General features: G+C 44.4%; 1 protein-coding gene across 1 annotated transcript in view; it reads right to left on the reverse strand.

Annotated features, from left to right (window-relative positions):
* Window positions 1-22,670, reverse strand: part of RUNX3 (RUNX family transcription factor 3) — a 116,286-nt gene that overhangs the window by 47,905 nt on the left and 45,711 nt on the right. The window contains 3 exon segments of the mRNA XM_030539279.1: window positions 2,013-2,117; window positions 10,313-10,469; window positions 12,939-13,183. Of these exon segments, the coding sequence (XP_030395139.1) occupies window positions 2,013-2,117; window positions 10,313-10,469; window positions 12,939-13,183 (507 nt within the window).

The following is a 22,670-nucleotide window of genomic DNA, read 5'->3' on the forward strand; positions in this document are numbered from 1 at the left end:
AACAAGTTTTCTCCCTCCTCCTGATGACACCCTTTTAGATACCTGAAAACTGCTATCATGTCCCCTTTCAGTCTTCTCTTTTCCAAACTAAACAAACCCAATTCCTTCAGCCTTCCTTCATAGATCATGTTCTCAAGACCAAGGCAGTGTGGCCTAGTGGATTGGGCCTAGGCTGGATTGTCAGAAGACCTAGGTTCTGAACCCGATGACGACCTTATCCAAACGCCTCTCCCACCTTTTGTCTATTTATATTCTAAATTGTTCAGGCTGGGGCTGTTTCTTACTATGTGTATGTATATCACCAGACGCTTCAGTTAGAGTACTACTGTAACAGGAAAAAAGCCCTGTTGTTGCTTAAAAAAATGGCATCACCTGGACTCTGACCATTTCAAACAATAACTACCACATCAAGCCAGCCCCGATGGGTGACATTCGAAACCTCTGTGCTTTTGTCCAAAATTTAAAAACCACCACCAAACACCCACACACCCACAAACACACACACAAAAACTAAACCAAATCAAACCATTTCACACGGAGGCCTGACGCTTGTTACACTCTGATCCTGGTCTGGCATTCAGCGGAGCATATGGCCACAGCATCAACAGAAAATATTTTCAAAAGCGTATTTAGAAGGATCAAAATGTTCCCCTTTAATCTTGACACTGACAGCTCTCCAGCCAAAGAGAACAAATTCAGCCTTATAGTCCAGGAGGGTCGCACTGCGTAATCCTCAGTAAAGGAATGTAAGGTCTGGGCAAAGCTTTCTAGTTCAATGCCAGGCAGAAAGCAGCAAGGCAGCCACTAGGAGCTAAGAAGCGGAAGAAAGGGCTTGATCTCCAAATACGAGAAGTGTTGCAAAGTAAGTGGTGTGTATGTGTGTGTGTGATGCTCCTGTATAGTGTCATTCAGGCAGAGATGACCCCTGGGGGGCCAGAGGCTTCAGCAGCTGATGATCAGTCCATGTGAGTATGCTCACTACAAGCCAACTAACAAATCAGGGGTGGAGGCGGCACAGGACTCCACATGACACCCCCCCCCACACACACACACGCATCACCTCTGTACACATGGTTCATGGCTGGGGCTCCTTGGTGCTACTGCAGTACCAATAAATCATAATGCTGGAAGAATTCTTCCATCCAGAGGACTTTCCCAGCGCTCCTGAATTCAATGGTGCAGCCATGCAAATCTAGGACTGCCCGAACCCGCTTAGCTCACGTCACATGGGGCAGGCAGATTTGAGATGCCCTCAACTCAGCTTTGTCCAGCATTTGATCAAAACAAAACCCAAGAGCAACAAGAGCGGAGAGTTTTTCAAACAAAGGAATAGCACATGCCTGCCGAACGCCGCAGTGCTGGGAACCTGAAAGCAAAACTGACTACAAACGAAAGAGGGCAACTGGCTTCAGCGCTTTGCATGACTCTGATGAAGAGAAATGCATAGAGACAATGAACCCTGAAAAGGAAACGGGACTTTTAAAGCCCTTTCTGTTTTAATAATCTAAGAAAAACACATCAAGAAATGGGCTTGCTTAGGGTCCATGTACTAAGTGGTGCTGGGCACCATTGGCTTCAATGAGACTAGCAAGTGCTCTGCATTGCTCAGGATTTGAGCCAGTGGTTATTTTTTAAGCCAACAGCATTTGGTTTTACTGCTTATAGCATCCCGAGGGCTATAAGCAGTAAAACCATATCCCACCAATCATCTTCATAGTGCTATTTGTGTAAGCACACAGGCTTTCAAGCACACAGGCAGCTTCCAACACACATATTCAGTGTGTGCTTACAGCATTCACTGTCCCAAAGAAACCCTGCACATGCTGCAAATCAGACCCCTCCGAGTGCTCTCATGACAGGCCAGCACTGGCACGCACTTTAACACAATAAAAAGCCTGACTGGGCTGTGCACTGGTACATAAGCATCTTTCACACACATATACGTGGTAATATCAGCATGCTCCACACACCCTCTCCTACTCACCCGCTTCCAAATAAAATACATAACTTACTTCTTGGTTCCCGTGGTCCATCCACAGTCACTTTAATGGCTCGGTGATAGGTAGCGACTTGTGTGGGGTTTGTGAACACTGTGATTGTCAATGTAAAGCTTTTTCCTAAAGGGAGAGAGAGAAAAAGGAGAGGAAATGCACATGGGTTGATTTCTTCAGTAAGCAGAGTGCATCCGGAGGCTTGGAAAGCTTAGGGCCAGATTTCGGAAATGATCATGAAGCCACAAATGCTGCTGTACAAATGAAACTAAGGGAGCATCTGATTCATATATTTAAATTTGTGAGGCACTGTTTGTTGCTGGCAGGTACCAAGAAATTGGGCCTGATCCCACTGGAGTCAATGGCAAACCTCCCACTGAGAGAGCTGGGCCCATTTCTGAATCAAAGCCAGAATCCTTTTTGATACATTATAACAGCCAGGATTATTTTTCCTCTCTACCTAGAACATTTTCCTTCTTCTCATGTGACAGGACGTTTCCTCCTCCCCATGCAAATCCAACCTCGAAACCCAGTGCTGTCAACTCACTTCCCATCATTACTCTCAGACCTGGAGCTCTCTGCCCCCCAGCACCTGGGCACCGAGGGCCCAACTGTGCAACCATAGGTTTGTGTCACCGGTCCCAGAGATTGCTCAGGGCATGAGCAAACTTCTCAGCATGAGTCAGGATTCCAGAATTGGGCCCATAAAATAAAGTATTTTTTAAATGATAGATACACACATTTGGATGATAAGGATAGACAGACAGATAGAGCAAACATTTACCACCAAGAGTAGTACTTACTACCATGTGCAATTCTATTAACTTCACTGGCACTGCATCCAGTAGTCAATATCTGCATGACAAAGCCCTTATTTTTTTTAATTTACTGTCATGAGCATAAAAACATAAGAACGGCCAGTATCCTGACCAAAGGTCCATCCAGCCCAGTATCCTGTCTACTGACAGTGGCCAATGCCAGGTGTTCCAGAGGGAGTGAACCTAACAGGCAATGATCAAGTGATCTCTCTCCTGCCATCCATCTCCATCCTCTGATGAACAGAGTCTAGGGACACCATTCCTTACCCATCCTGGCTAACAGCCATTAATGGTCTTAACCTCCATGAATTTATCTAGTTCTCTTTTAAACCCTGTTAGAGTCCTAGCCTTCATAACCTCCTCAGGCAAGGAGTTCCACAGGTTGACTGTGAGCTGTGTGAAGAACTTCCTTTTATTTGTTTTAAACCTGCTACCTATTAATTCCATTTGGTGGGCCCTAGTTCTTTTATTATGGGAACAAGTAAATAACTTTTCCTTATTCACTTTCTCCACTCCACTCATGATTTTCTATACCTCTATCATATTCCCCCTTAGTCTCCTCTTTTCCAAGCTGAAAAGTCCTAGCCTCTTTAATCTCTCCTCATATGAGACCTGTTCCAAACCCCTAATCATTTTAGCTGCCCCTCTCTGAACCTTTTCACCTTTTTGAGATGAGGAGACCACATCTGTATGCAGTATTCAAGATGTGGGTGTACCATGGATTTATATAAGGGCAATAAGATATTCTCAATCTTATTCTCTATGTCTTTTTGAATGATTCCAAATATCCTGTTTACTTTTTTGACTGCTGCTGCACACTGCATGGACGTTTTCAGAGAACTATCCACAATGACTCCAAGATCTCTTTCCTGATTAGTTGTAGCTAAATTAGTTCCCATCATATTGTATGTACAGCTGGGGTTATTTTTTCCAATGTGCATTACTTTACATTTATCCACATTAATTTCATTTGCCATTTTCCTGCCCAATCACTTAGTTTTGTGAGATCACTTTGAAGTTCTTCAATCTGCTTTGGTCTGTAATTGCCGGGATCACCTCTTGAGCCCTTTTTAAATATTGGCATTACATTAGCTATCTTCCAGTCACTGGGTACAGAAGCCAATTTAAAGGACAGGTTACAAACCATAGTTAATAGTTCCATAACTTCACATTTGAGTTCTTTCAGAACTCTTGGGTGAATGCCATCTGGTCCCAGTGACTTGTTACTGTTACGTTTATCAATTAATTCCAAAACCTCCTCTAGTGATACTTCAGTCTGTGACAATTCTTCAGATTTGTCACCTACAAAGGACAGCTCAGGTTTGGGAATCTCCCTAACAACCTCAGCCGTGGAGACTGAAGCAAAGAATTCATTTAGCTTCTCCGCAATGGCTTTATCATCTTTAAGTGCTCCTTTTGTATCTTGATCATCGAGGGGCCCCACTGGTTGTTTAGCAGGCTTCCTGCTTCCTATGTACTTACAAATATTTTGTTATTATCTTCTGAGTTTTTGGCTAGCTGTTCTTCAAACTCCTCTTTGGCTTTTCTTATTACATTTTCACACTTAATTTGGCACTGTTTATGCTCCTTTCTATTTACCTCACTAGGATTTGACTTCCACTTTTAAAAAGATGCCTTTTTATCTCTCACTGCTTCTTTTACATGGTTGTTAAGCCCAGTGGCTCTTTTTTAGTTTTTACTGTGTTTTTTAATTTGGGATACACATTGAAGTTGGGCCTCTATTATCGTGTCTTTGAAAGGTGTCCATGCAGCTTGCAGGGATTTCACTCTAGTCACTGTACCTTTTAATTTCTGTTTAACTAACCTCATTTTTGCTCAATTCCCCTTTCTGAAATTAAATGAACATCCTTCTGTCAGCAGACCTCTCTTGCCTCTTTTCTGCTCTTCCCCACCCTCCTTCCATTCTTCATTCTGTTGCTGTTCTTCACCTCATTATCTGGAGACAGGGGCCATAAGAGCTGAACCTTGCATCTGAATGGCCCCGAACTTTGGGGACAAAGATAAAAAGGAAACAGGATCCAAACCAACCCCCCTTGCTTTCAGTTTTGCAAAATCGAAAGCAGACCAGTGAGGGTTTGAGGTTCTGATGATTGTGGGCTCGTACTCATTTGCTTCCTTGTCTATACAGCACTAAGGTGTACTGGGGTGAGGGACCGCGATCAGGAGCCAGGCTGCCAGAAAAATGATTTAAAATACCAGTCGTAGGGATGAGGGGTTACATTACATTTTCCAAGTTAATAGCTTATTTATTTTTAAATCGGGATAATGTTGTCAAATGGCTCGGGGAACGTCTGTGTCTTTGTTAATAATGAAGTAGCAATATTTTGCACTGATATAGACACACTTTGTTTCACCCAGAGCTTTGAAAGCACTTTGCCAAGGGGTGAGCTATCGTTATCTTTGTTTTACCGATGGGGAAACAGAGACACAGAGAAGCTAAATGACTTGGCCAAGGTCTCAGGGTGACTCAACGACAGCAGAGCCAGGAATGGAAACAAGGTCTCCAAACTCCTCCCCTACCATTCCAACCACTAGCCAATACTCTCTGCCACAGCCAAGGATGCAACCCAAGGGACAGTTCCTCAGCTGGTGGGAACTGCCATAGTTGACACCAGCTGAAGATCTGTCTCCAAGAATCCTGCCTCCCGACTGCCTTCTCTGACCGCTCGGCTATAGTCTCTCAGAGCTTGGAAGAGAAAAGCAGCCTGACCGGGAGTCCTGATTCTGGGCCCTATGCCCTAACCATTAGCTCACAGCTGCCCTTCTAGATTGGGCTGCGCTCAGCACCGGTGAAGGCTCACTGATATTATCACCAGACTCACTGTCTAGCCAGAATGCAAGATTTAACAAAACCATTGTTATAATGGACACTACCCCTGCCAGCTCTCAGGACTGTTTGTGCTATGAGCTTGTAGCTGTTTCACCTTGACTACCAGCCACAAAGCACTTTTGCTACCATATATCTGGTCTGGACAAATCCCATTTTACTGCCCTTAGGTCCTTGTGCATTCACCACAGACACACTTTTTCACTGGCTGTCATTAATTATAGCTGAGCAAACCCTGTACAGCAAAAAAAAATCATTCGCTCCAATATCATTTTTTTTGAGATCTACAATAATTTTAAAGGGATGCCCTATCCAAAACCTCCACGCACCCCAAATCCAGTGACAAAAACAAACCTTGCAATTAAATGATTTATTCATCTAAAATCAAATTTTAAAAAGATGGAGTCTCTCCCTGTGGGTTAACGTCTCACATCTATTTTACTGAAAATATTTCCTTGCAGGACTGTTCATGGAAAATGGCTAATTTTAAATGGATACTGCGGAATATTCATGTAAAGGGTGAAATTCACCCTGATGCAGAGAGCCAGCACAGAGCACAGGTATCATTTAAAATCTCAGATTAGGACTTAAATGGTGCAAATACCTTCTTACTGGCTTTCTGCATAGAGGTGAATTTTCCCCACAGTACATTTCACTATCAAATGCAAGTATTTGCACTCACAACCTATGTTTAAAAGTTCCACTTATGGAGGGTAGGAAACAAAAATAATGTGACATGACCTTTGCATCCAGTCAGAACTAGCCAACACAGTGAGAACATCCCATAGCAAAATTCTCTCAGTGAAATAACTTACAGATCAGGAATTATTAGCAGAGTTTATTCACGGAGCAAGTTCAGCTATAGGCAATAAGATTAGAGACAATATCTGTCTACTCGCACGCAATTCGCAAACAGAACAGGAGGCAAAAAAGTCTTCCAGTAAATTATTTGGTACGAAGCTTAGCACAAATACATGAACACTAACGTTCAGATGATCAGTCTGGTCTAATGCCTAGTCTGGACATTTCGGAGATTTAAACCCTGGATTCTCTTCCCAGCTCTGCCTATTTTACCCAAATTACTTGACTTCTCTGAATTTCAGTTTCACCCTCTGTAACATAGGGTTCATAATAACACTTTCCTTCCTCACTAGGGGCACTGTCTTCAGTGGGAGCAACCTGTATTCCTCTGATAGCAATATGCGATGCTTAGTGTTTCTAAAGCAGTGTAGAGATCTTCAGATGAATTGCATTATATAGCGCAAATGATGATGATTATTATTACTCAGCATCAATTTACTCATTCCCATCCTTCTTTGGTGACAGACTAGAACAAGTACAACTTGAGCAATTTCAACCCATCTCCCTCCCCAGACACACCATTATGCACAACATCAATCATGCTAGGCAGCCTGACTGCATAAGAAGGCCTCAGTTCACGTTCCAAGCTTCCTACTTTGGGCAAATTGCTAATTATGGGCCAGATTCCAAACGCCCTTACTCACATTGAGTAGTACCTTACTCCATAAGGAGTTCCACTGATTTCAATGGGGCTACTCCCAGAGCAAGATAATGTTCAATGGGTCTTTGTGCAAGTCATTCAATCTCTCTGTACCTCTGTTCTCCATCTGTAAAATGGGAGTAAGTATATTTTTCTTCCCCCCCCCCCAAGTCTCTGCCTTGTCTATGACTGTAAACTCTTTGGAGCAGGGATTTTTTTCTTGCTATGTGTTTGTGCAGCTCGTGGAATAATGCGGCACCGATCTCAGTTGGCGCCTATCAGTGTTACCTTAATAAATAATAATAATAATATACCAGAATCTGGTATGATGAGATCTTGGAGTAGATTCGGTCTAATCGGGTTTTACACATACAATTCATGCATCTCTCTCATAGCTGAAACGGAAACATACATGAATCAGAGGCCCAAATTCTGCTCACATCCAACACTCCAGATTTCTGTTCGTGTAGACAAGCGCAGAATCTGGCCCTCTTAGAGATTTAAAAGCTCAAACAGGAGAAAGCAAAGTGTGACAGAGAAAGCAGAAACCTAACAGAAATCATTTCTATCACTAATTTTTTAAAAAGATATTTGGCCAAATTCTGCTTTCAGCCTCGCTATTTGGGAAAGTGCTTAAGCGTGGTGTACAATTGTAGGCACGTGCCTAAAGTTAAGCATGTACACAGGTACTTTCACATACCACATAGATAAGTGAGGTACAGATAAATTAGAAAATGGACACACATTCCAGTGCAGATTCCAAGTAACTCCACTGAGGTCAGTTGAGTAATTTTAGATCGAAGAGAGAAGAATTTGGCCCAGGTTGTGCATTCTTGCTTCTACCCTCCCCAAACTCCTATTGACTTCCTTGTTGCTCAGAGAAAGCAGCATGTTAGGGTCTAGTCTCAACATACGTGCCTAAGTCATGAGTGCACATGGGGCCTGACCCAAGGCCCATTGAAGCCAATGGGTGCCTTTCCACTGATTTTCATGGGCTTTGATCAGGTCCATGGTTTGGGAGACAGACTGTACGCATAAGTACTTTCAAGAGACAGTGAACTCCTGTTTCAGGGCATGAACATGGGAACCCAGGGGAGGAAAATTACTAATGAATTCAAGAGTCAGGCTGAGATTGGGTTAGATTCATAGGGCAAGAAAGATCCTCTAGTCGGACCTCCTGCACATCCCAGGCCACACAAGCTCACCCACCCACTCCTGTAATAGGCCCCTACCCTCTGGCTGAGTTACTGAAGTCCTCAAATTTTGATTTTTAAAACATCAAGTTACAGAGAATCCATCATTTACTCATTCGGGTTGGAAATTTGTGTAAGAAAGATGAACAAAAGAGAGAGCCTAAGAGAATAATTGACTACAGAGAAGAAAGCTGAATTCATAAAAGAAAAAACATTTTCCATCCATCAACCTGCAACCAGTTAAGTGGAGAGTTTTAAAGAAAATCTGCAACTTGGAAAAGGAGCCAACAGGAAAACGGAAATGTCTGAAAGAATGTAAACTATTCCAGTTTCATAAAGAGTAACAAGTAAACAATTATTACATGCAAATAATTTTTAACATTGCTGGTTTTAATTAATGCTGAGAAGCCAAAATATCTTTGACATTTGTATGTATACATTTGAAAAGTTAGAGAAAACACTGCCATATGGCCATTAAAATATTGGGTTTAACTTTTTGAGAAGAACGAACTGCTTAAATCTGCAGGGTTTACTGGTGACGAAATTTTAAAATTCTATGTCAAATATGGCTGCAATGAATATGCATGACGGTAAGGGATATAATACTTGCCTTCAAAAGTCGTCTGGCCTGCTGTATAGTTTAGAATTGTAGTTAGTGATATAGCACAATGTCATTTAATTGATAGTTGATTTTAAAAGTTATGCATTATGATTAGTTTAAGATTAAATTATAGTGTCATAGCTTTTTAAGACCAGAAGGGATCATTAGATCATCTAGTTTGACTTCTTGTATATCACAGGTCATAGAATTTTATCCAGTTAATCCGGCATTAAGACTAATAACAGGCTTGACTAAAGCATATCTTCTCTGCAGTCATGCTCTGAAGACTTCCACTGGTAGTTTGTTCCAATGGTAAATCACCCTCCCTGTTAAAAAGTTGTGCCTTATTTCTAATTTGAACTTGTCTTGCTTTAATGTCCTATAACTATTAAATTTAATAAATTAGGTTGGTCTCACACCTTTAGAATATGACACTATGTCATGGTATATACTGCACTCTGGAATTTCTTTTCAGAAGGGTTTCAAATCTTTTTGTTTGTTTGTTTAACTCGTCCTCTAATAAGTTTAGCATTTAACCTGGAAGTACCGTAAATTGATTATAATATTCAACAATATATTTTACTAATAACTTCCTTTTCTTTGAGGAGTGAGGGTAGGGTAGGGGAATAGGATTAGTCACACTTCAAACTCTCCATCTACAAGCTCTAGTAATAATTATAAGCTTGTGTTGACTATGTCCAGCCACTGCAAATATTTACTTCCCTTCTTATAAATCCTGAACAGACACAGTATAAGTTACTGTGTTTAAAGCGGTACTGAAGAGACATTTGGATCTTTAAGCTGCTATCCATTTATGGACTAATCCAACGAGAATCTTTTCACAGATTTGAATTGGCTTTGCATCAGGCCTGCAGTCTGGAAAAATGGATACGTGTCTTTTTGTGCAATTTTAGTGTGGAAGGGTGAAAGACGAAAGCAAGCAGATTTAGGTTACAGTAATCAGCAGCTTCGTATGTTAAAAATAGATTGCTTTCCTTCTTGACGTATGACTTTTGTGCATAAATGTAGGTAAAGCCCAAAAGAATAGCTGCACCGCAAAGCAGTGGAATCCAGCGTGTACTGACCCTAATAATAATTGAAAGGGCCCAATTCTGATTCCATTGAAAGCAGTGGCAAAACCTCCATTGACTTCACTGGGAGCACTATTAAGTCCTGCATCGCTCATTTCAAAAGCTGGCAATTCTGGTGCCTCTCGTGAAATCACACATTGTTATAAATGATTTCCCCTCCTCCCCACACTTTAGAAGGCCATTCCACAGCTACAAAGCCATCTCCATGCTGATTTGCAGCTGCTTTAAAATCAAAGCATTGTACAGTCACGTAGGTGACAGTTACCTACCTCTGCCACTTCGCCCAACAAATCTGAGGTCATTAAACCTTGCCACTTGATTTTTCATGACTGCGGAGGCATTTCTGAGCTCTGCAGAATAATTCTCATCGTTTCCAGCCATGACTGTGACTACAGTCCCATCAGGTACATCTCCAAGGGCTACCACCTAGAGATCAGTGCAACAAAGTTATTTTATATTATTCATTATTAATAATAATAATTATTATTAAGCTGATCAAAGCAGGCTCATCATTCTGCAACCAGACAGGAGGAATTGTCATTCTGAGTAGAGAAAAGTATTGATTTTTAAAAAAAATTAAAACTGAAATATATTTCTTTAAGAACATTCAAAAGAATTCAAGTTCCTTTCATCAAATAAACCTGGCAAATTGTGTCTCGATAGCTGAATGATCCCTGTTTTCTTAATAAGTGGATTTATATATTTTTGGAAATTCCTGGGGTTTTTTTAAAAGTCACAGTCAAAATACTGTTAAAATGTGAATAATTTTCAGTGAAAATTTTGCCTGAGTGAAAACAGTTGGATTTCTCTTGTAAGAAATCTCTCTCGATATAATCCCCCTGCGATGATCGCTAATAGCACTATCCAAGCATGGAAGAGAATTTACATGTCAATAATTTCATTGTATGTAACTCAGTTACATACTCGAGGATTTCGTCTTTTATTTCCACTTCAGAAGCTAAGCTGTCTATTATACACACCACAACACAGTTTTAACAGAAAACCCCACAGAATATTCCAAATATTGTCAAAATTTCAGTCCTTAAAAGGGCCAGGTGCATGTTATTCTAAACACCTATGGAAGCCGACACAAAATATCCTCTTCTAGAAAATACAGCCGAGCCTGGATTCGTTTTAAAAGAATTGCCAAAGGGAGTTTTTCTGCCCCACGCTCGTTTATATAAATACCTATTTGCAAAAGGATTCAGATAAACCGCTGGAGCTGAAGAATATTTTAAAAGCCATGTAATTTAGGGGCTGCAACATCCTGAAAACATCAAGAGAAGAGGGCTCATTTTTTTGCTATTATGCAAAACGACAGTTTCCCTCTAAATACCCTGGATCGAAACCTACCAGGTTTCCGCTTTGATTTCAGTTGGCTGTAGCTCTGTTAAGCTTTAAATTTTTGGAAAAGTCAGAAATAAAGGAACTCATATTTTCCCAAAGACTTTCAATATCTCTCGCGGGTTTTTAAGCAGGGATTAATTTTCTTTTTCAGCCTTTTCTTGATTTGAGAGGGCAGACAGCATTCAAAAGTGATATTTACACTCCTACAGTTGAAATGTATCTTCTGACTTCCATCATTTCCCCAGGCTTATTTGCTAAACGTTTGTGCTCCTAAAATATTATCTGCACCAATGATGTCAAGCCCTTTTGGTTTTATCTACTGCTGTTGCTCAGGCTGCTTTCTTGTCGGTCTATCATTTGAGTAAAAGAAATTAAACTGGAGTTTTAAACGATCATTCATCACTTCCCTCCGCCCCCAAAACACAACAACACTGGTTTGAATGTGTTGGGTTTGGTTTTCAGTTTCTTTATATCATTTTTATATTAACTCCCTTTTCCATCCATTCAGGTCAGATCAATTTTCTAGCCACATCTCCCTACCGCACACCTATAATTATTTTTTGCAATAGCCCCAAAAAATTACATATGTGTCCCCCATAAAGAACCTTTTCGGTGTCGCCGTTTCTTGCTAGCCTATAGCCGCTGCAACACAGCGCTCTGAAAGGTTTTCGTCCTTCTTTATTAACTCCAGCCTTCAGCTCCTGGTTTGTTTGGTTTTTTCCATGTCTATATTTTAACACCCTCCCATTCTTCCTAAGAAACTGACGAGAAACTCCATAAATCCTTAAGGGATCAGCGTTCAAGTTGACCGCGAAAGATTTACTTTCGCCTGTATTGTTTGGCCTGATCATGAATCCAGAATAAGGGAAAATATTTGGTTTTCCTTTGTCAGACTTTTGCGGTCTCTCTGATCCGTGGTGAAAGATCTGGGTCTGTGTAAGGTGACTGTCACTTTTGTCTGCTATCTTTCTTCCTCGTATAGTGCCCCCCTCCCCCAGTTCAGTCTATACATCCAGAAACAGAAACCCGGCCGATTTTTAATGTTTAAATATCCCATAGGAGCCAACTGACTGAGTGAATTACAACCGGGACAAAAGCCACGACGAAGCGACATGGAAGCTGCTCTTTAATGAAGCCCAGTTGTCTCTGCAGTTCACTTCTTCCCTTTATTATTTCAGAGCAGATCTTCCCCCCCACCCCACTTAGGTAATTAGCCTCGACTCTCATTAAACTTCAGAGTTCCCTGACAGCTCCTAACCCTATCGGAGATGTTATAACCGTAGGGTAGCGCGAAAGCTTGATTAAAAATTAATACGCGCCCCGAAAGTGAAGGCAGAATTGATTTAAAATGAACAGGGGGCGGGAGCAGGAGTGCAAATATTAAGGTTGATTTTCGTAGGTAAGATTCTCCCCACTAAAAAAAAGCCTCGCGCCCTTCTCCTCCCGCCCCCAGCCATTGCTCAGGGGGATCAGACACAGCCCTTTGGAAGAAGCCACATCTGGCGGCTCTGGAAACATCTGCCTCCCCCTCCCCGCCCCTTGGCTTACCTTGAAGGCCACCGGCAGGGTCTTGTTGCACCTCCAGTGCGAAGGCAGCACCGAGCACAAGAAGTTGGGGCTGTCTGTGCGCACCAGCTCGCCCGCGTGGTCCGCCAGCACGTCCACCACCGAGCGCACCTCGGGCCGACTTCGGGAGCCCGGCGCCGGCGCGCTCAGCGCCCCGCTGTTCTCTCCCATCTTACCGCAGGGGAAGGCCGTGGAGGGAGGTGTGAAGCGCCGGCTGGTGCTGGGGTCTACGGGAATACGCATCACAACAGCGGGCGTTAGAGAGCCGGCGAGCGAGGGGCGCGGGGGGCTGGCGGGCCGGGGGAGCTGGGGAGAGGCGCCCGGAGCGCGCCGCTGCCCTCTCCAAGCCAGGGGTCGGCCGGGTCCGATGCAGCTTCTCGGGGCAGCGCTTTATAGAGAGCAGGAAAAGAAGAAGCGGCCGAGGGAGTCGGGGTGTGACCTGCGCTCAGGAAACGCGCCTCCGCCCTGTCAGGGGCTGGGACCCGCAGCGCCCTTCGCCTCCTCCTCAGGCCAAAGGAGCCGGGGGAAAGGTCGAGTCACAGCTGGGGCAAAAGGGGACCCCGGCTCCTGAGGGTCACCCGTGGGCTCCGGCGCCGGGCTGGCGTCGCGTGGCGACAGGGCTCGGGTGGCGAGCTCCTGGGCTCTCTCCTCCCTCCCTGCCCGCAGCAGCGGCCCTGGAGTCAGGCAGCGAGTCCCCCTCTTTGCCGGATCTGGGCGAGTCTGCCCGGGCGCGCACGGGTCCCTTGGCACTGGGCAGGTCTCCGTGCGCTCTGCTGGGGAGCTGGCCGGAGCCCTCGCTCGATCCCGGGATGTTTCCTTCCTCTCTGGTGCTGAAGCCGCTTTGCAAATCGGTGCGCGGTCGCTGGGGGCTTTCCTCCAGCCAAACTTCTGCCCCCGAAGGTGCAGCGCTGCGGGAGTTGAGTTGGCACCCGAGGGCCCAGCCTCCAGGCAGCGAGTCTGGGAGGAGACGCGCCCCCGCCAACCCCCAAGCGAGTCCCAGAAACAGCTCCACCGTCCTCTCCGGCCCGTTCCCAGCACAGTCCTCGCTGGGAGTGGGGCACCAATCCTGAACAGCTGGGCTCCCCCAGCCCCACTTCTCTGGCTCGCAGGTGGCAGACACTGCCCCCCTTCGCCACAGAGCCCTGCCGAGCTCTCAAACCAGCCCAAAGAGTCCGCAGACAGACTCCGAGGTCCCCTATCTACTCAAGGCAGCCCGGGGGCGGAGCTGCTCGCTGACTGACGGGGAGGAGCGCCAATGGAGAGGAAGGGCCGGGAACCCTCATTTGCACACGTTGCCTGGGAAAGCGATAGAAGCAAGGGGAGGAGTGGGCGGAGCGAGGAGGCAAGGGGGTGGGTCTCTGCGGGAAGCCCCGCCCCCAAGCCCCAGCCTGGAAGGAGGACGCACCTAGCGGACCGGTGGCACATTAAAAACACGCATAGACAGAGCGCTCCATTCAGCGGGGCTTCATTAAGCGGCCGGGGCCAATTAAAACGTTGCTTTATAGCCTCACCTATTGCGGGACGGAGCACGGTGCAAGGACGCCACAGTTGCGGCAATGGCCTCCGAGTCTCCCCAAACTTTCACACGCTGCAGGGACACGTGGCTCTTAAGCCGAGAGTCCGTCTAGATGCCCGTCTGAATCCCACCCTGCGAACACGACTGCCACCGACAGCGAAACGTGTCTGGAGCCGACAGGCAGCCCTGCCGCCTCAAAAAAAAAAAGCGTCCAAGGGTCAAAATAAGAAACGAGCGAGGCTCGACCTCTCCAAGAAACCGCAGAGCGATGCCACGCTTTCGCAGAGCGCTAGCGAGATAGCAGCGAGGCTGACCGATTTGCTAGGATTTGTTAAAATGTCCAACCCAAAAGGAAAAAAAGATCCAGGGATTATTTACTAATGATCAACTCACTGCTGTGTGTGTAACACCAAAAGGACACAACCGACAGCCCTCATTATCAGTCTGCAGTTTAGCCAGTGTGAACTGCATTTTCAGACGGAAATTGACATAGGGACCTAAGAATACATTGTGCAAAGGAGTCTGGGGGCTTTTCTTTTCTTAACACGCTTCCTCCACTATCTTACTGGCCCAGAGTGAAACTGACACAGGCACAGATAGACAAGCCGATCGTTTCAGGACAAAGTCCTATTTACTATTATCCTTTTTAAAAACAAACAAAAATAAAATAATGTCTAGTTTAGCAACTCTTAAAACAGTAATAATGATCCTTCCCAATGCATTTGTTTGGATTTAAAACCAGGGAAATACATGTTTTCAAAATGGAATTTGAACAACAAAATCTGTAGGGGGCAAAAATGATACTGATTCTGTAAGAATAAAATTAATTGATCGGTTGTAGTTTTTGTTTCATGTTTGCATACAGGTTTTTTTTAAACAGATAAATCGTCTGTCTAATAAACTATAAAACCGCTACAACGAAATGCACCGCAGAATAATCTATAAAACCAAACAGGGTTTTTGTCACATTTGAACACAAATAATACTAATATGTCCAATGGAAATTAAAGCACCGTCACACACAGTTTAACTGCTGACATTTCTAAAAGGACGTTAGATTTCTGCACCATCATGTCCAGGGAGGTAAATCGATTGCTTCACTTCAACAGCTTCGCTGGTGGGTTTTACAAATTCCTTTATGGCACATGGCATGTTCTCTGTAGCAAGCCATTCAGTCTACACCGGATCAGAAACTGTTTAGATTCTGGGCTGGGTAAACTGTTCATTGGACTATGTAAAAAAAAACAACCACTTTTCTTTTGAGGTCGTAGATATTGAAAGAAGGTTGATCCTGCGGCAGCACCGACACATTGAATTCGATTAGGGGCTTTTGTCTTCCAAATCCCTCCAATTTCTATTCATTCCCTGGAACCTTTTCTCCATATCATTTTATACGATTGTTTACTTTGATCCTATCCTATAGAATTCTAATCTAGAAAATTGACTCGTAGATTCATAGACTCTAGGACTGGAAGGGACCTCAAGAGGTCATCGAGTCCAGTCCCCTGCCCTCAGGAGCCAACATTGCAGTGTTTCTTAAACAGAAGAAACTCGTGTCAATTTCACTAATCTTAACATTTTTTTCCAAGCCAATTTATAATTTTTCAATAACCAGATCTCTGTGAATGGTTTGGTTATGTAGTAAAAAGGATCCAAACATGCTCATGTTGAAAGTTGCTTTTCTCTGCGTGTGTGTGTGTGTTTAGACTTCTCTATAATGAACATTAAATGAAAAGAAACCTCAAACTTAGACCATCTTGAAACACAATCGTGGAAAATTGAATGGGGGTGCGGAGGGGAGGAGGGACGGGGCGGACGGCTGGATGAAATCACAAAGGGAGAAATCCAGAAGAACAGATTTCTATTTGTCTCACAGCTGTGATTGTAATCGACGTGCGTGTCTAATCAACTCTTAACAATGCTACAATTCTTTCCCTTTTTAGGTGAAAGTCTGAGGTCCGTAGAATCACCCCTGTTCTTTTCCACAACAAAAGAGATCGACAGAGCCATATTCCACAGAAAGCACCAATGTCTGGTTATACTTACAAACCCAGTAACGGGGGAGAGATTTGAATACAGCCCTGGCAGCGGGGAGTGGGTAGATATGACCCAAATGATCTGTCTCTTCCAAAGATTTTTTTGTAGAAGGGGTATCTGCAAACGAAGCCAAGTTCCTCCATGGCTCCACTTAAAGGGCGTGTTTTGGGGGGAGGGGGGAGGAAGGGGCTCACAGATGTTGGGATGGGTTGTCACCCCCCCACCCATGTTTGCGCGCTGGAAAACCTGGAGGGGCGGGTCAGCCACACCCAAGCTGAACGGCGGAGGAAGTGAAGTTCTCCGACTCAGCCGCTAGTTGGCGCTTTAGCCACGTCTGAATGGCCCTAAGAGAAAAGGGACCCGGGCAACCGGGAGCAGCTTTGCCAGCTCGGGGCGGCTCCGTTTTCTAGCTTGTGCAGAATCAAAGCCCCTCACCCCGTTGGCCCCCCACGTCTCCCCACCAATCCCTCTTCCCCGCCCCCGAACCTGGCTCCCTCGATTAGTCCCATGCTAACAGCAGGATGCAGCCAGGAGGTTCCCACTGTGTCCAGCCAGCTTTGTTCAATCCGACCCCGGGCTTAAAAGCAATGTGCTCCCCGAAGATGCGGCGGAGCGACCCGAGAAAGTCTTTTACCGACCCTTTTCTCCCCACGGGAGAGACACAGACACTGGCTCTTTCACCTGGAGAGCAGCATCTGCCCCTTGAAAGCTCCCACAGACTCCCCCCAAAAGGGGAACTTTGTGTTACAGGCTGTATTTGCCGCAATCTTTGGGATCAAGCACACGGGAGGGGGAATACAGGAACATTCCTCTGGGGTTCAGAATTTATTCTGACATTTAAACTCGATTTGGGGGATTTTGTTTGTTTCTTTTTATGTTAAACTAGATACATTTATTCCCCCCCCCCCCCGATTTATTCCCGGTTAATATCATGAGAAAGAGATGGGGGAGGTCTCTTTACAGCGAGCTCAGCTGCTTTTCCAACAGGAACTTTTTGTTCAGGGCAGGTTTTATCCACGATTTGGCCTCACAGAAGTTGCCAGATTGTCAAAATCTCACTCAACCGCTGCCAGGGGAGAACCTGGCTGGTTTATTTAGCTGCCTGAATAGAAGCCGAGCTCTTTGGAGCACCTGGTTTTTAGAGACTAAAGCAGAAAATAAATGTCTAACTTTTCAGTCTCTTTCCAGTGATCGAAATCTGCCACTAAAACTCCCCGCGTCAAAAGGAAGCGGTTTAAAATGGTCGGTACCAGCTGGGAACGTCCTGCCAGTGGAAACGGATTCGAACGATCCAGATCTAAGTGGTGTGAATCACAAACGATCGCTGATATTGTCACTGTTTGTGAACGGCTCTGATCTGCTAATCTGAGCAAATAAAATTTGTCAGGTGATTGAATTTGCCGAATATCACAGCTAAACTTTCTCAGCGCCAGCCCCAGGGCATTCCCCAATGAACCCCCTCAAACACTTAGCTGCACTTTTACTCCATGCCAAAAATAACAATAAATTTTTTTTTAAAAAGATAAGATATCCTAGACTCTCGTGTCTAATATTTTCTATACGTTGCAGCTCACGAGAATTTCACCAGGGGTTTAATGCACCTGAGTGGGTTTACTGGAGAAGCCAGAGATAAATGCTGGTTTTCTCTCTCTGCAATACATACACAATATGGGGTGTGTGTGTGTGTGTGTGTGTACACACAGAGAGTTAGTTCTACAGACTGCTCTTACATACAACATGGCAAACAATGCAGAAAGTCAGTTGCAGGGAGCACATTTTCCAGTGATTCCGCTGGTTGCCTCATTTCCCAGTTGCTCTACAGGTTTCTCCCGAGTAACGGAGGCTTTTACCAAAATATTCCCTCCCTCCATCGCAATCCCGATCTGCTTTTCTGATTTTCTGCTTGGCGAGCAAATATTCTTTGAAATCTACCACTCCAACCGCCTTGGGGGCAGACGGTGGCTCTCTTTTCAGCTCTGCAGGGACACAAGTTCGCAGGGTGCTAAATCCAGTACGTGCCCGGGGGTATTTTGACAAGACAGCCCAAACGGAAAGTGGCGGGGAAGGGGGAGAACGAAATAACGCCTACATATTCCCCAGGCAGCCTGGACTCCACCGACATTCTCGTGTACGAGCACGAAATAAACCCAACGGTGCTTTCCCACGAGCCAGCTCCTTGTAGAGGGTTTACAATTTCCCCCCTCGTTCATTAAAATGCTCGATGGAATGAAATCACCTTCATTCCCTTATGCCAGTAGCACGTCCCTTGCAAAAGCCAACGCTGAGCCCTGCAATGGAGACACGTTTCACTCACCCCTTCTGTTCTCATTTCTAACCCTGTAGCTCCGCGTTTGCTTTCTCCGACCTGCAGTGCTTGGTGTGGGGATCTTGTTGGCATCCCTACGATCTGCAAACGTGGGAGGGGGGGCAAAGAGTATTGGAGCATAAGCTCTGAGGAAGTGGGTATTCACCCAGGAAAGCTTATGCTCCAATAGTCCATCAGGTGCCACAGGACCCTGTCGCTTTTTACAGATCCAGACTAATAGGATTACACCTCTGATACCTGAAACATGGGGGAGGGGGATTAATCCCTTATGGTTCGATCGCCTATTACACCCCCAACTCCTACAGGCAATGCCTTCCTTAACCAGCATGTATTTATGGAGAAATAATGAATCCTGTGGCACCTTATAGACTAACAGACGTTTTGGAGCATGAGCTTTCGTGGGTGAATACCCACTTCCTCAGAGCTTATGCTCCAATACTCTTTGCCCCCCCTCCCACGTTTGCAGATCGTACGGATGCCAACAAGATCCCCACACCAAGCACTGCAGACTAACACGGCTACCCTCTGATACTGGAGAAATAATGTAATACAAATCAGGCCCCCTCCCCAAAGAATACATTTAGCATGAAAACAATTTTCTCTTCAGTAGCAAGTTGCTGCATACCGAATGCACTGGTATTTTTTAAAACAGAGGTTGATTTGTTCTGCAACAGAAATCAACAGATTTACCATCATTTTAATACGCATGGTAAGGGAAATTCTTGAATATATTTGGGCATTTAAATCATACGCCTCATTAGCCTCTTCCAGGCCAGCTCTACCTGTTTCGTGCAGGCATTATACACACACGGAGCTCGATTAAACCGAATTACCTGTTTATACCCTATTTGGTGCAGTTCGGAATTAGACCCATCGGGAGTTTCCTTTGGCCGAATCGGTCCTGTTGCTTTGGCTACCGAGGAATGTAGTAGATGGATTTTATTTTCAGGTAAAGAGCGACTGAAGGATCTTTGCGTTAACATATTTCGATGCTCCTTTATAGTCTAAACAGTTTTTAAAAAAAAGATCTGTATGGGTAAATTGCTTGAAAGTGGATGGTTGGGAGCTGGGTTTTATAGCTGGAAAGGCATTTAGATGAAATCATTGATTTTAGCTAAACCCATCAAGGGCTGTAGGTTCTGATCTGTTTGAAAGATTCTTTTCCAGCGTGCAAACGTGGTTGGTTCAGTTACACTGAGGAACTGAAAGATTTTTCAGGCATTTTCTGCCCAGTGCACAAATCCCACTCTCCACCCTTGTGAAGAGACATTGGGTAACACACTCTATGAAGAGGGTGTGTCCTGCTTTAGGGTCGGGGGTGGAGGGCTGGCTGACAGGCGATGGAAGCTGTCTGTGTCTCTGGGCCTTTTCACTGGCTGGTTTTTGAAAGCCTCCAGCCTGTCATATCTCAGGGAGAGTAACTCAGAGAGAGCTGATTAAATTCAGGATAGACAGACAATCATCTGAAAGGTGCAATTCCCCAAGCTTTAGGAAACCTCTGTGCATGATCCTATTAGAGAAACAGACTTGTTTTATTGTGTGTAATGTACAAACCCTTATTTTAACACTGAACCTCATAGATCAAACCCCAAAATATCCAAGAAGGGGCTGTCTCTGGACTGTTTGATATTGACCTGAAGAAGAGCTCTGGATAGCTTGTCTCTTTCACCAACAGAAGGTAGTCCAATAAAAGATATTACCACCCCCATCTTTTCTCTCTGATCTTGTACATGGCAGTTTGTGTTTGACTTAAATGTCTTAAATAATTGCTTCCACACTGGAGTCAGGTTTGCATCGCTTCGTCAGGCTGCATGAGTCCACAGTGAAGTTTTGAAAGACGCTCAAAATTTAATCAGAAGATACCAGTCCCAGTGAAGTTAAGGGCCATGACTTGTTGGAGAACAGGATAAGAGCAGTTGTGCTAAGGTAAAATCACGCAGATACAAATCCCATTTAGCCAGCCAAGTTAAATATGTTATTTAAAAAATATTAGCTGCCTTTTATCAATGATTTCAATGGTGGTCACTATGTGAGAATGAAGGTTGAGTGTGCACTGTCAAATACTGTATTGTCTAGTTTTAAAGTAATATTTACCTTTAAGAACAAAGGTCTCTTTTCAAACTTTAAGGACATCAGCAGAGAGATAATTGGATTGTGTTGGGTGAATGGTAAAGCTAAAGGAAAAAAAATACGGCATTTAGAGTCCGTCTATAAAGGAGCTTAGCTCACATTTAGGTCTCTAAACAAGTGGTTAGATTTTCAAAAGACCAGACCACCTTGTAGGGAAGCAGAGTGCTGAGCACATTTGATAACCGGTCTTCTATTGTGGGTGCTTAGAAACCCAACCATTAAAGCCTTTTCAGCATTTCCCAAAGAAAAATTAGGTTAGAATTTTAAAAGGTGTCTGTTTTATCTGATTCAAAAGTAAAATCCTGATATTTGAGGTTTATTTGATTGTTTTAAATTCCCTTCTCTTTTCTTTAAAGGCAAGTTTCTGCTAATAATTTTAAGGGATTATTCCTAAAATGTGACAGACAGACACAAAAAGCCAAAACAAACAAACATATACAAACCAGTCCACCCCAGAAGACAAACTATAACAGAAAAGTGACAAGTTATGTTTTCCTGTTTACAGAAGCTACAAGTGACAGGACCATTCATTTTGCATGACAATGACCATATTGTTGAGAACACACGTGTAATAAGCGTGATGAACAGAGCTGTTTATCAGGTTTCATGGGCACATGCAGAATTAAGGAAGTAGGAGCTCAGAGAGCAAGTGGAAAGGCAAGGTGGCTTCTGTGAGGGGATTAAAGGGAAACCTGCAAAATGAAAGAAAAGAAGCACCTTGAAAATAGCCTCCAGATTCCTAACTTTGGACCAGGTGATCCCACAGACCAACCTACCACAGAAAGCAATGGGAGTTATGCCTACAGACTGTAGGGCAATTGGTTACCTTCTGTCCATATTTACAAATGAGATGCAGTAGATGTTTAGATTGTAAATTCTCTGTTCTGCATTTGTTCAACCCCTAGCCCAATGGTCCATGACTGAGCGTCATAGGTGCTGCCAAGAGTTTTCATTGGAAGTATATTGGTATTTTATTGATTTAACTTTATGCCCGTGCTAAAAAGGACATCTAACTATATGCTCTAGGCGTTCTTAACACAATTTGTAAATACTTCCCAAATATACCTTAAGGGCGACAGAACAATTTAACATAACCCAGTGCTAGCAAGACATGCAACTCAAAACGCTCAAATCCTCCTCCCACTCCAACAATTCCCCACTCTGGTTTGCTGTCCCTTCTCCCCCTTGTTTTCAGCTGCCTGGGGGGAAAAAGATGAGCTCTGTAGCCTACCTAGAAAGGCAGCAAATTCAAGCTATTTCAAATCAGTGGCTTTTGATCCTTTCCCCTGAGACCTTATGGACTCAGTTCTGCACTCAGATGCACTGGTGACATTTGATTTGCACCCGTGTAACTGAGGGCAGACTTGAGCCCCAGAAGCCTGAGTCACCATTGCCCTGCACCTTATTTCTTGATTTGCACCCATGCCAAGTGAGTGCACAAGGGTGCCAAATGCTCCGGCTCCAATCTGGGAACCTTTTACACAAAGGTTGCCCTGGTCTGAATGACGGCATAAAGTGCAAAGCCATGTGGGATCAGGCCCAGCGGTCAGCAAGGTGGCCAGTGGAGCCAGATGCACATCCTGAGACACGCAGTGCCCAGTTCATGGTAGCCTGGTGGCTCCTTTTGCAAAGGGAATACAAAGCAAACACCCAACCCAGAGAATACCCCTGGCCCAACAGACCCTCAGCACCAAAAGAAGCTTAC

Source organism: Gopherus evgoodei, chromosome 20, assembly GCF_007399415.2.
Source record: "Gopherus evgoodei ecotype Sinaloan lineage chromosome 20, rGopEvg1_v1.p, whole genome shotgun sequence".
In the NCBI taxonomy this organism is placed as follows: domain Eukaryota; kingdom Metazoa; phylum Chordata; order Testudines; family Testudinidae; genus Gopherus; species Gopherus evgoodei.